The following is a 12,622-nucleotide window of genomic DNA, read 5'->3' as shown; positions in this document are numbered from 1 at the left end:
CGATATATTCACCGTGCGCGGAAAGACACCCTGTCAGCTAATTACGGGATGGCGAGAAGTCGCGTGATGCGATTGCGAGTAAATCGTTTTAGTGAGCTGGCCGCTCGGCTCGAGCCGACGACGGGAACGTGTGGGGTGAAGTACAGGGCGTGCGCCGCACGGGCGTGGCCGCCCTGGCTCCGCCCCCTCACAGCTTAATGCAAGTGATAATAAATACGACGTTGCGAGTCATAAATGATAATACTATCATTCTCATCCCTACATCTCTGTGTAAGCATTTTACGTTGTTTATTGTAGATGTGGCTGTATCTTTTAAATCGATAAAAGTTGTTGGGCCGTTAAGTATTTACAAATTACATTAGTATTTGACATATTATTGAAGTCAAATGTAAATATTTTTTAAATATTTTAACAACGAGGAAGTTTATAAGTAAATAATAAATATTGTAATTTATCCTCTATTTGCATTCACTGTTTTTATTGGTATTTATGTATTTAATTTTCGTTTTTCGAATATTTAGCCTAGTGTTCTTAACACGTGTATTAAAATAATAATAAACGTGCACAACCATCCTTCCACATATTACATGTTATGTACAGTATACATCAAATAAAAAATGTTTTTATTGAAAATTTATGAGAAATTTTATTTTTATTTTTTAAATATTGAAGAAGATGTAAGAAGAAGTCATAAAATATAATCAAAGTTATATAATAGCTTAATTATATAAAAAAAATCACGAATTTATAAAACTATGTAAAACAATTAGTTCAGGTTTTTTTTGAGTACTTTTTGAATACATACAAAACTCATAGTGTTTGCTTTATATTCTTTATTACTTCGAATCATTCGTTTATCCTTATATAGATTAACTACATTGTTATTTTCAAAATCGTAGCAAATCAGGTTCAGCAAATCATTCAGGTGTAGGATGATAACAGTACTTGTTTATTTCATTACAAAAAGAAAAAAGTTTTCTTTTTAATAATGGCGCTTCAAAAAATTCTCCAAAAAGACGAATACATAATGTAATATATACAACTCCTAAATCGACGTACTGATGTATGAGGTGGGTGGCCACATCCGCGACAGATTGTCGCCTCCCACCAATTATCTTTTTATGCCCACTCACTCACCTTTTGTGTCTACTACACGCGTCACGCGATTTGCGAAACCTTAGCGTACAATCTGTTTGACACAATCCATTCTCGGGGATTAACGATCTCATAGCATTTAACAACGATCGTATTGAATGTCGTGTTCAGTGGAAACTGCGCTCGCGGCCTTTTGCTGCAGCGTGTTTGTCTTTTTGCAGCTTACATCTCTCACAATGCTTAATTCTGATGTACACATCACGACTATAAACGACTAACGACAGTCTTCTGAAAGCGCAAACAAATCCGCTGTTTTTTGCGTGAACATACCCGCTTTTTTTGCACACAACATTGACAACTTCTAAATGATGTGAACTTGTGAGATAATAGTTTCGTAATTTGTATATTTAATTATAAATACCATTATTATAATTAATGTAATTAATTAATTATTATGTACACCGGATAACCGTTATGTCTGATTTCTCTCTTACGAAAAAACAACGCAATACATCCGCAACGTGTTCATCATAGTTTCATCCTCACTAATAAGAGTAACAAAGATGGCTAGTGACATAAATAAAAAAAAAACTTATCATTACTTTATTATTTTGACTACTGATGTAGAAGCCTTAAAGCATACATACAGCCTGTGCCATGTGTATTAGGCACCCCTGTAAAACAAAAAAAAACTTATTGTAAAAATTACTTATCTCTAACAATACAATTAGAAGTAATGATGAAAATTATTTTAAATAATAGATAAGGGTTTTAAGAGATCTGTATTTACACATTTATAAGATTCGACTTAACATATTTCGAAAATTAAAACGTCAGCTTCATATAATGAAATGCGAATGTCAAGAAGTAAAACATTTTAGCGGTCTCCACATAAAAGGCAAATTGAAGTGAGCAGGCTAGCATCAGTGTGCAGAGACAGCAAGGCTCGGAGGCGGAACGGTCGCGGCGCCTCGCAAATATTGACAAAGGTGGGAGCTTCGAAACCCGAGCGTCCCGTGTTTGTCTGTAATTGATGTAATTAGTCGTGTCGACCAGCTGCCGCCGATAAAACTACGCATTCACTGTTTGAATAGATAATACGATACTTTTACGGGCCGGAAACATCTTTATGGTGTCCTGTTCTGGCAAATATTGGTCGCACTCGACGAAGCAGTGCAATCGGACGAGATTACTTAGTGTTTGCTTAGACGATATTAGGATAACTAGTTTTGTTGCCAGTGTTACGCACTAAATGACCCCGTCGACTCTTTTACAACATAATTTGTTTTTTTGAGATTAGATTACAGACATTATGATTATGATGTAGATCTCACTGCTTAGTTAAGGCTAATAAGTCATTTATTAAAAACCAACTATGACGCTTAAATACATAACTTAAAGATAAAACAGAAACGCAAAATATTATACTATTCTTATGTAATACAATACCAGTAATAACAGATACATACAATTAATAATAAACAAAATAAGTCCCAACATCAATGAATGTCGTCTAACAAAATATATTAAAACGCGGCTCATCAGTCTGCATGCAATATCTTTCTTTATTTCGATCCAAAATCATTTTACGTACGTATAAATAATGTGCACATTTTACGATTTACAGAACTTGTCAATTACTACATTACTCACTATATTTATATATAAGCAGCTGCCATTAATCGTACATACTTGCCTGCGTGTATGTGTGCGGTAATGGAAAATTAACCCGACATAATACGGCGATTATCCGCGTATGACTTAATACAGGACGGTCACACAAAAGAGTAAGCATTAAAATAGCTAACAAAGGCTGGGATTATCCGGCCCTAACCTCCCGAGCGCCGACAATATGGGCAACCACGTCTCTCAATCCACCAATCCACCGGTCGTATTTAAATGATTTACAGAAAATTCAATCGCTTATTATTCCGATCAAAACTTTGTTGCATTTATTTATGTCATTTCGAGTAATATAGATGTTTTATCAAACTATTATGGATCTAAATAGTTAAAAATTGTTTATACCCCACATAATTTTTTTTTTCACCTGAGTTGCAATGCTGCCCAAGTGGCATTTGTAGATTCTGCGGGTGCGTCTGTACATTAATGAACGTATTGTTTCAGACGTCACCATGATTAAGAAATACCTTTTCCTACTTTCCAGCTTGCTCTTTTTCTCATTGTCTTCTGTTATATGAACAATAAAAAACTGTATTAGCACGATAAGCAAAGAGTTAGTAAGGAATTTATTTATGGTATTCTATTTTGTTATGTATTTTGTATTTATTACGCCCGATCGTAAATTACACTAACTGCTAACCTTTGAAGTAATAACATCCTAGTAATAGTCAACGGTAAAATTTTTGGATTAATGGTATTTGATTCAAATTTTAAATATTTCATTTCATACGACATGTTTACATAGTTGGTAAGATAACGTAATACTTTAGAAATGTGGGTAAGTAAGTAATTCAATCCAAGAAAATATAGTATTACAAAGGTAATAGCATTATCGCAGCACAAGCTAACAAGATTGTATGATGTAGTGGGCTAAGGCTTCTTAGCGAATAATACGCGTAAGTGTGACGCCCTCAATGCAGTAAGTGCATAAGTTACAGAACGGATTACTATTAACTGCTCTACATTGCATTCGTATTGCTTTTTTTAAATATTTTATTGTCCTCCTAAACAATAACATCTGAAATATTTAATTATGTTCGTTCTTTTGTTTGTGACACACAAACCTAATATAGCTTATTAGCTCAATGCAGCTCAGGTTACAGGCATAAAAGCTTTAAAGGGGTGAATGAAGAGCTTATTTGTCAGCAAAAAGCTTTGAAGCTTTTTCAACTATTTCCAGTCCCCACATATCAAGTAATAAAATATAAATTTATATTAATAGAACAATTTACATTTTATGAATTTATTTATTAAAATTAATATTTTATAATAGAAATATTATTTTTTTGAATGTGATAGGTCAATATCATTTTTCAGTAAAAAGCCTGCAACAATAATTCATTAGTAATCCAAATCTTGAAAACATTTTTACTGTATTATCATTGTACTGTTAATTATTTCTGAAACCATTCATTTTTGGATAGGGTGTACCATACACTAATTGACAGCACATGAGTTTTACATTCAACTTTTACACCTATAACCTCACACTTTACCTGTACAAAAAGTAATCGGAAGTTTAAATTTATTACCTTTCGCATTGTTATAAAAAGAATAAATTAATGTGACATGTTTTAGAATGATCACTTTACACGGGCAGAAAATAGGCTCAAAAGCTTCAAAATGGAGCATGTTCATGTAAACAAATTTATTTTACTTTTCTTCAAAAAAGGAATGCAGTGTTTATACCTAATGCTTTGTCGGTAAAACCAATACAAAATGGGTTTCAGCGTATTCTATCCGAGAACATTAATTTCAATGATGCACTTCGCTCTGGATTCGATAAAAATGGTTCCAATTACGAATTAGAGATCAGTATATCAATAGTTACAGACAGCCAAAGGATTAAAAATCGACAACAAAATATTTTAGTCCCTTTTGAAAAAAAAACGATAAATTTTTCAGTTGAAGAAATGCTTCAATGTTTGGTTACTACACGTGCTCACTGAAAGTAACCTAACAAAGCTACTAATTTCTAATTATTTATTGAAACGTTATTAAACTGCATAACTTTTAAATAGATAAATAACTGGTGATGAAAAGTGGTTAACGAACCATAAGAACCGGTGAGAAAGATCGTGGTCGAGGATCGATTAGGTCTCATAGACTGTTGCAAAACCCGGGTTTTTTATACCGGGCTTTTCCAGTCTGTAAAACTCAGCATCATCTTATTACATTAGTTAGCAAGGTGATGCTAAGTGTATGATGGGCTTTGAAGACCATTGCTTATTATATGCTTTTACCGGCGGTCAGAATAATAGATTGGAAATTCTTTTGCCGATAACTTGTAACATTATAGCAAAACTTTGGAAGAAACCAGCTGAAATTAATCAAAAAAAGGGATATGTTCTTCCGTCATGGTAACACTAAACCACACGCGTCTTTAGATACTCAGCAAAAATTAGGAGTTTCGCTAGATGATAATACATCCGCCATGTAGCCCTGACCTTGCACCTCCAGATTTTAATTTCGTATTCTTCAGAATTTTTAGGGAGTGTCAAATTAATATCAAGAGAAGTCTGTCATAACCCTTTGTTGCAATTTTTTATCAGAAGTCCTAAATTTTTTACAGCAACAGCAACATAATGTCATCGCCTACAAGATGTCCATAAGCAGTTGAACAAAATGCTAATAATCTTTGAAAAAATATTACTCGGATTTTAATATAAATACGAAGGAACTTTTTCCCCTGTGTATTATTATCGTAATTATTAAATAGAGACAATAAATAACATCGTAAAGATTTTAGAACAAAAAGAGATAATAGATTTTAGAAAAATCCATTAAATAAAGTTTCTTTATGGCAGATAAAAGCAAAATTACCGAAAATCTTGCTAAAAACAAACGTTTTTAATAACCTTTCATTTCCCCGCTCCCAAATACTAGAACAATTTCATTGATAAAATATCTTATGCTTTTCTTAAACTATGAAGGTTACTAATGATTTTAAAATTACTAACATACGTTTTTGTATGTATAAACTCTTGACTTAACGATTAAGCCAAAGTTAGATTAAGCTTTGACGATAACTGGACACAAAACCATCAAATTACAACATTTTTATTTTGAAAATAATAATAAATCAAAATGTTACACACAAGATCGGTGTAGCCTTGGAGTGTACTCTCGTGAAAGCGGACCTGGCAGAAAAGTGCTCGCCGGAGCGTGTCGATCGTGAACTTATTCCGAACAATACTTATTGTACCGCCCGCGAATGAGAACCTAATAATCCATTCTGTGACAATTACGTAAACTATGTAATTGAAACTGCTTTATCATCCGTTAAATCATTACCGCCAACATCATGTAAACCCCTATTGAATTTAAATCATTATAATTGTAGTCGCAACAATGTTAATTTAAATTCATTAAAATTTTAATTAATAATGTAATAAAAAATGTTAAGACTTTTTTATTAAAATTTTATGATTGCTGCTGTAACACATATTTATAAAAGAAAGTTGTTCTCTTAAGAGCAAAAAGGAAAACAATAGAAAACTGTATTTATTTCATCAGAATACTTATTCATATTTAATATATTTACTGAAATGTATTTAATATGAATAAGTCACTATAATTTCGAGCGTATTTAGATAAAGCCAGATACCATATTTACATAATTTTTACTTATAATAATCTTACATGTCAATAATGTTAGAAGCACTCAAGAATATGATAATCTACCGTAATCAAACGACCGTGATGAAGCTGTGAGCGTGTATAATCAAACTGAATACCCAAACAGAACGCTATAGAACGTAGGCCCTGCACATGAACCAACAAGGGCGTGGATTTACCGAGTCCAGTCGTTCGGAAGAATTGCTTAACGCTATCCAAATAGCTGCATTTCGTATGCAAAAGGATAAGTAAGCAGATAATTTCAATTGCCTTACATCTATAAACCGTCAATCAAGACTTTACTTACACAATGAAGAATTGCAACGTGTAAAAAAGTTTCAAAATATGTACAAAGAACTTTTTTTATATTAACAGAAATCACATCCTTCATCGAGTAAGTTAGGCAAAGACTTTGGAATAGAATTTTTAAACAACTAATCTAATTGAATTTAGAACGTTCTAAATTCACCGCTTTTCTATTTTATATATCGTTGCATTTTCCGAATAATGCCAATAATGCAAATGCCCCAAATTAAGGTCGCGTAAGAGAGATCGCTAAGCTATAACCAAGTCTGTCACAAGGGGCCGAGGCTTTTTAGCCTTCGGGTATTGCATCTTGCAGCTCTTCCATAGAAGAGGAATATCATGGGGAAGTTAACCCAGTTGTGTCAGTCAGTGCAAGTCCGACATGGCCAGTCTTTGGACTAGCAAGGGCGAGCACATAACAGAAGAAAATATTGACACTATGAATTTTTTGTACGAAGTTTTTGCACATTCATTAGTAATTTTTTTTAAATGAATACTTTCCAGTAATTCTTTATCTCCCAAGAGTTGTCAAGCAGATTTTTATGTAATATAACTCGAAATCCAATTATTAAAATAAGGATAGATGTTTTAATTATATTAATAATATGGATCGGACCGGCAACTTATCACTCTTGTTCAATAATGAAATTACATCCCATACTCTTGTTAAATATAAAAGAAAGTATTTTTATTACAACTATAAGGCTAATAACAATTGCTTTAATTTGTAAAAATGGCGTTAAGAAGTTGCAGCAAACTTTCCAAATCTTCTGCTGTTTATGCAATCATTCGTCATAATTAGAAGTCATTTTACATTTTTGAATCTTAATTTCGTCTCAAATATATTTTTGGAAAACAATATTTAGTAAAAATTCTTACCAGAACTGATTTTAATATTAAAGAGTTCATAATCTGAAGTACAAAACAAATTGCATACATAGTAAAAAAGAGACGACAAGTGTTTTTTACTAATTGTCCATGAGCCAAAGCCGTTGTCGCTTGCGGAATTACATTTCTACACCGCATTTAAGTCTAACAGGTAACTAATATAAAATAGCCGATCTGCAAACGGAGGTCAGTCACAGCCGGACTTCCGATAGTAAACAACCAAAGAAGTCCACGAGCGATCATGAAGGGTTTGCTGGTGCTAGGAGGGCTTTGCCTTATGACGGTATGCTTCGCTTTTGAAGCTGAGTCTGATCTTGCCGTAGCCGAGAGCAAGGGTCACCACCATGAGCACGGCGGTGGGCATCACCATCACGAGCATCATCACCACGAACACGGAGGCAAGGGTGATAAGGGCCACAAAGGACACCATCATCATCATAAGGGCGACGAAGGTCATTACGGCAAACACCATCACGAGGGACATCATCACGAAGATGGAGGAGGCCATAAAAAGCACTGGGACGAACATGACCACCACGGTGAACACCACGAGCATGGCCACCACCACAAAGGCGGTAAACATGGTCATCATGAACACCATGATAAAGGAGAACACACAGACGGCTACCACAAAAAGTACCATAAAGATCATTTCCACAAGGATCATCACTTCCATGACGGACATCACGATGAAGGCAAACACCATAAATACGGCAAGCACCACGGACATCATGAAGAACATGAAGGTCATCACAAGAAAGGTGGTCATCATCACTCCGGTCACCACGAAGGTCACCATGGCAAACACGGTCATCATGATAAGCACCATTACGATGAGGGTCACCATGAGCACAAGGGACACCACGGACACGACGAACACCATCACCATCATCACGATCATGGAAAGAAAGGCGGCCATGAAGACCATAAGGACTGGGGATTCCATCACGGTAAACATTAAGACAAACCAATTTAAAAATACGTGTTATTTGTTAATGTTTCAGAAGATGGAGATTGTTTTTATTGTTTTTACATTTGTTTTTAAAATATATCGATTTTCATAGAACATGTCATTTTATTCATTCCACCTTCATAAAGAAAATAACGGCCAATCTATATGACTGTATAAAACCTGAAATAGACCGTTTTATCAAGTAATGGCATGCACGGGGCGTTCAGGCAACGCTTACTAATTTTGATGCGATGATTCTAAACAATATTTACTATGAAGATGAACATAGATGGTTTTATCCCAAATAATAACAGTACGTTCCTAAATACATTCGAGAACTTTATTATATGGGCTTACGAGCAAGAAATGGTCAGTCATCGCATATTTTCTTTTATTTACTGTAGTCAAGTTGTTGAAGCAAATCAATCTGAATATATTAAAAGTAAATATCAACTTTTTCACAAGACTTGCAAACTGATGAAAGCGCTCATTGCATGCACGAGGACTCATTACAAAAATAAATATAAATATCATCAGAGATTTATCAAGTATTTAATTACTTAACTTTTCAAATAAATAGCTTAGTAATTTATTTATGCGGAAACAAAATGTATTATACGTTTGCACGAAAAGCTGTATGTGTGTGTTTTCGTATTGCAGTTTTTTGTTATTAAACCAAAGACAGTGGCTCTTAATATTTTTGTACATTTTACCTGTTATTCAATTAAGAGGATGAAAAGTTTTTCAACATATAGAAAATATCTATATGCATATTAATAAAATTGGAGTGTCTGTTTGTAATATTAAAATAACCGTCTTTTACTTCATGCATATGATATACGATACGATATTATCAATAAATACACAATAAACATACCAAAATTACATTTTTTTTATTTTTTACCTGTCTGTCTGTTTATTCCGACTAATCTCTGAAATGATTGGACCTATTTTGACGACTTTACTGGTCGGTAGCTGATTTAATAAGGACTAACTAATACTACTATTACGCTAAAAATTTTTAATTAATAATTAAAATAAAAACAACAGCACAGCCAGTAATTAATATGAAAACAGAAAAGAATAAGAACGTGTAGGTAAATAAGATTAGCCACGCAGGGTATCACCACCTTATAATTCTACCGAGTATACTGTAAATCTAAAACTGATTGCTTCATTTCAAGTAAATTCTCTCTGCTTTATACATATTGGTTAGATATTCATCTGCAATTCCAAATGCCTATAATATATCAATGAATGGTGTACATATTCCTAGCAACTACAATAAAGCGACAGAATGTATCCAATCTTACAACCGTTTTCAATAAATTTACTAGTATCCTTTGCCGAATACTTCGTGAAAAGATCGAAGCCAGGTAATGAAATAACTTCAACTTTTTATCTAAGCAATATTAAATTTCTCGCGTACAACGAAGTTTAAAATAATAGCGAAACGTACATTGCTTAATAATTCAAGCCGCGTACAGTTTCACGTTAATCTCACACATTTGTGACTCGTCTGAAAAGAACAGGCATTTGTTGCATTTTTTGGTTCGATAAAAATGATCAAAGTAACATGGCGCTCTTCGGATATTTTGTGTGTAAATGTTACAGATAATTTTAAAGTAATAACTATACATCTCGTTAAATAAAAATTAAATATTGCTACGCATACCGCAACAAAATATATAAAAAATTAATCAATGCTCAAATATTTTAAATTTAATCTCTGAGATGAACCTTGATGCATTATAAACAAAATGCCTCTTAGCTCTCTATAATTTTCCGTTTAATTTGAAATATAACAACCGACTTTTAAATAGATCAAGTGCTAACGGCCAACGTCCAACATCTAACTAAAAAAATCTACACATTCACTTCATAGACAGCATGTTATATATTCCAATTGATTCTTAACATTATCCATATTTTAATAAAGTGACGAAACACGCTGACGGTAAGTGCCATGCCCATTACAATATAGTGCAATAGTATCAAAAATAATATTTTCTTTATATTATCACCACAAAAAAACTCAGTTTTCACTGCAGTTCAAGTGACTGGTGACAAACGACTGTAAGAATCGTGGGTGGCAAGTTGTGTTCCACTGCTTCTCATAGCTATTGCTAACGTAAGGGAAAGATCAACCGAAGACGTACAGGGTGTTCGGTTATAGGTGTAAAAACTTTTGCGGGTCAAACGTACAGCTTATTTGTTAGAAAAAGCTTAAAGCTTTGCACTTAATTCCAACCACCCTATACAAAGCGATCACTCCGAAAGTCTCTATTTATTTTTTTCTGTTAGATTGTGACAAGTAGCATAGTCTGAAGGGACAAATAATAAAGAGTAATTTCAAAAAATTTCAAAAATTTTCAAAAGCTTTTTATTAATAAAGTATGATTAAGTGTTTATTACATCTACGGATAAGGTGTATCTTTCACTAATTGCCATCAAATGGGCTACTAACTCCGAAAACTTTTAAACGCAAACAATCGCCTTTTAAAACTTACCAATCCGCTCTGGGCCCACTGTTATCTGCCACTTAAGCGCTCATACGCTCTCAGAGAGAAAGTTTGTGCAGCTAGTGTGATAACATCACAAGACTCAACAGTGCCGTTGTCGTACAGTACCGAGATATATATATTTAATACTATAATATATATTTAAAGATAATATTTTATTCTACTGGTCCACGTGCACCGCAACTAGCAAGCAATGGTGGAGGAACCTTGTACTTCGTAAGTGCATTTACTACCTAACAAGCATGTTCCAAACTTTACTCCTTTATTTCAAGCCGATCCTTATGTTAATGTTTTTTTTAACAGGGACACAGTACAAAAACACCACTGTTACTTTCATGCCAGTAGACCCACTAAATTGACCGCATGGCGCAACGGTTAAAGGCTATAGGCGCGACGTTGGCCGTGACGTCCTTGCTCGCTAATTTCACCAACTGCAACAAGACACTTTAATGATGGATATAAATTGGGCTCACGGGACAGTAAACAACCAGTGCAGCCCCATTATTGAAACATTAAACGTTAAGGTCTAAAGTAAACCAGCAAAAATGAGGACGCTAGTCGCCCTTTCCTTTTTGGTGTGCTTACTATCGATATGTGCATGCCGCGAAATCGGACAAAAAGAAAATGATTTGATAACTGCTGCCAGTGGTCATAAAGGTCATCACCATGAAGAAGGGGGAGGTAAAGAACACCATGCTGACCACCATCATGAACATGGTGAAAAGGGTCACAAGGGGCACAAAGGCCATCACCATCACCATAAAGGTGAACACGGTGATCATCATAAGCACCATGAAGCAGGCCATCACCACGAGCATGGAGGTGGACATAAGAAACATTGGGATGAACACGACCATCATGGAAAACATCACGAACACGGGCATCACCACAAAGGAGGCAAGCACCACCACAAAAAACATCATGACAAAGGCGAAGAAACTGAAGGATACCACAAAAAATACCACAAGGATGAGTACCACAAGGACCATCACTTCTACGATGATCATCATAAGGAGGGCAAACATCACAAACACGGAGATCACCATGAACACCATAAGAAACACGGAGGACATCATAAGAAAGGAGGCCACCACCATTCGGGGCATCATGAGCATCACCACGGTAAGAAGGGACATCATGATAAACACCATTATGATGAAGATCATAAAGGACATAAAGGTCATCATGGACATGAGGAGCATAATCATCACCACCATGACCACGGAAAGAAAGGCGGACATGAAGATCATAAGCATTGGGGATTCCACCACGGCAAGCACTGAATCAATTAATTTTAAGATAATTGTTGTTTTATATTTGTTATGTTCAAAATACCTCTTAAATAAACCAATGTTATTTTATTGAATAAAATTTTTAACAATGAGTTAAACCTTTCATTTTAAAAGCCTTGCCTTTACTAAATAACTAATAAATTATAAGAAATAAAGTATAATATTAAACATGCGCTTGTACGGAACAAATTAAAATGGCACCGTTAACGATGTCGCCATCGCTATTGGACGCAGAACCATTCGTCCAGAAATCTGCAGCAACATGA

At 34.4% G+C, this 12,622-nt stretch overlaps 2 protein-coding genes across 2 annotated transcripts; both read left to right on the top strand.

Moving 5' to 3' along the window:
• The first annotated feature begins 7,831 nt into the window (after window positions 1-7,831).
• Window positions 7,832-8,551, top strand: LOC137933048 (putative eggshell protein). The gene has a single exon (XM_068776782.1). The coding sequence runs from the start codon at window positions 7,832-7,834 to the stop codon at window positions 8,549-8,551; it is 720 nt and encodes a 239-aa protein (XP_068632883.1).
• Window positions 8,552-11,609: 3,058 nt separating this feature from the next.
• On the top strand, window positions 11,610-12,347 carry LOC137933037 (probable zinc transporter protein DDB_G0282067). The gene has a single exon (XM_068776770.1). The coding sequence runs from the start codon at window positions 11,610-11,612 to the stop codon at window positions 12,345-12,347; it is 738 nt and encodes a 245-aa protein (XP_068632871.1).
• Window positions 12,348-12,622: the final 275 nt, after the last annotated feature.

This window comes from Battus philenor, unplaced genomic scaffold (genome assembly GCF_028537555.1).
Source record: "Battus philenor isolate CCGP_79_NKW_IND1 unplaced genomic scaffold, ilBatPhil1.0.hap1 SCAF_12, whole genome shotgun sequence".
Classification (NCBI taxonomy): Eukaryota; Metazoa; Arthropoda; class Insecta; order Lepidoptera; family Papilionidae; genus Battus; species Battus philenor.
Note: the sequence above shows the minus strand (reverse complement) of the source record. Positions and strands in the feature narration are given on the sequence as shown.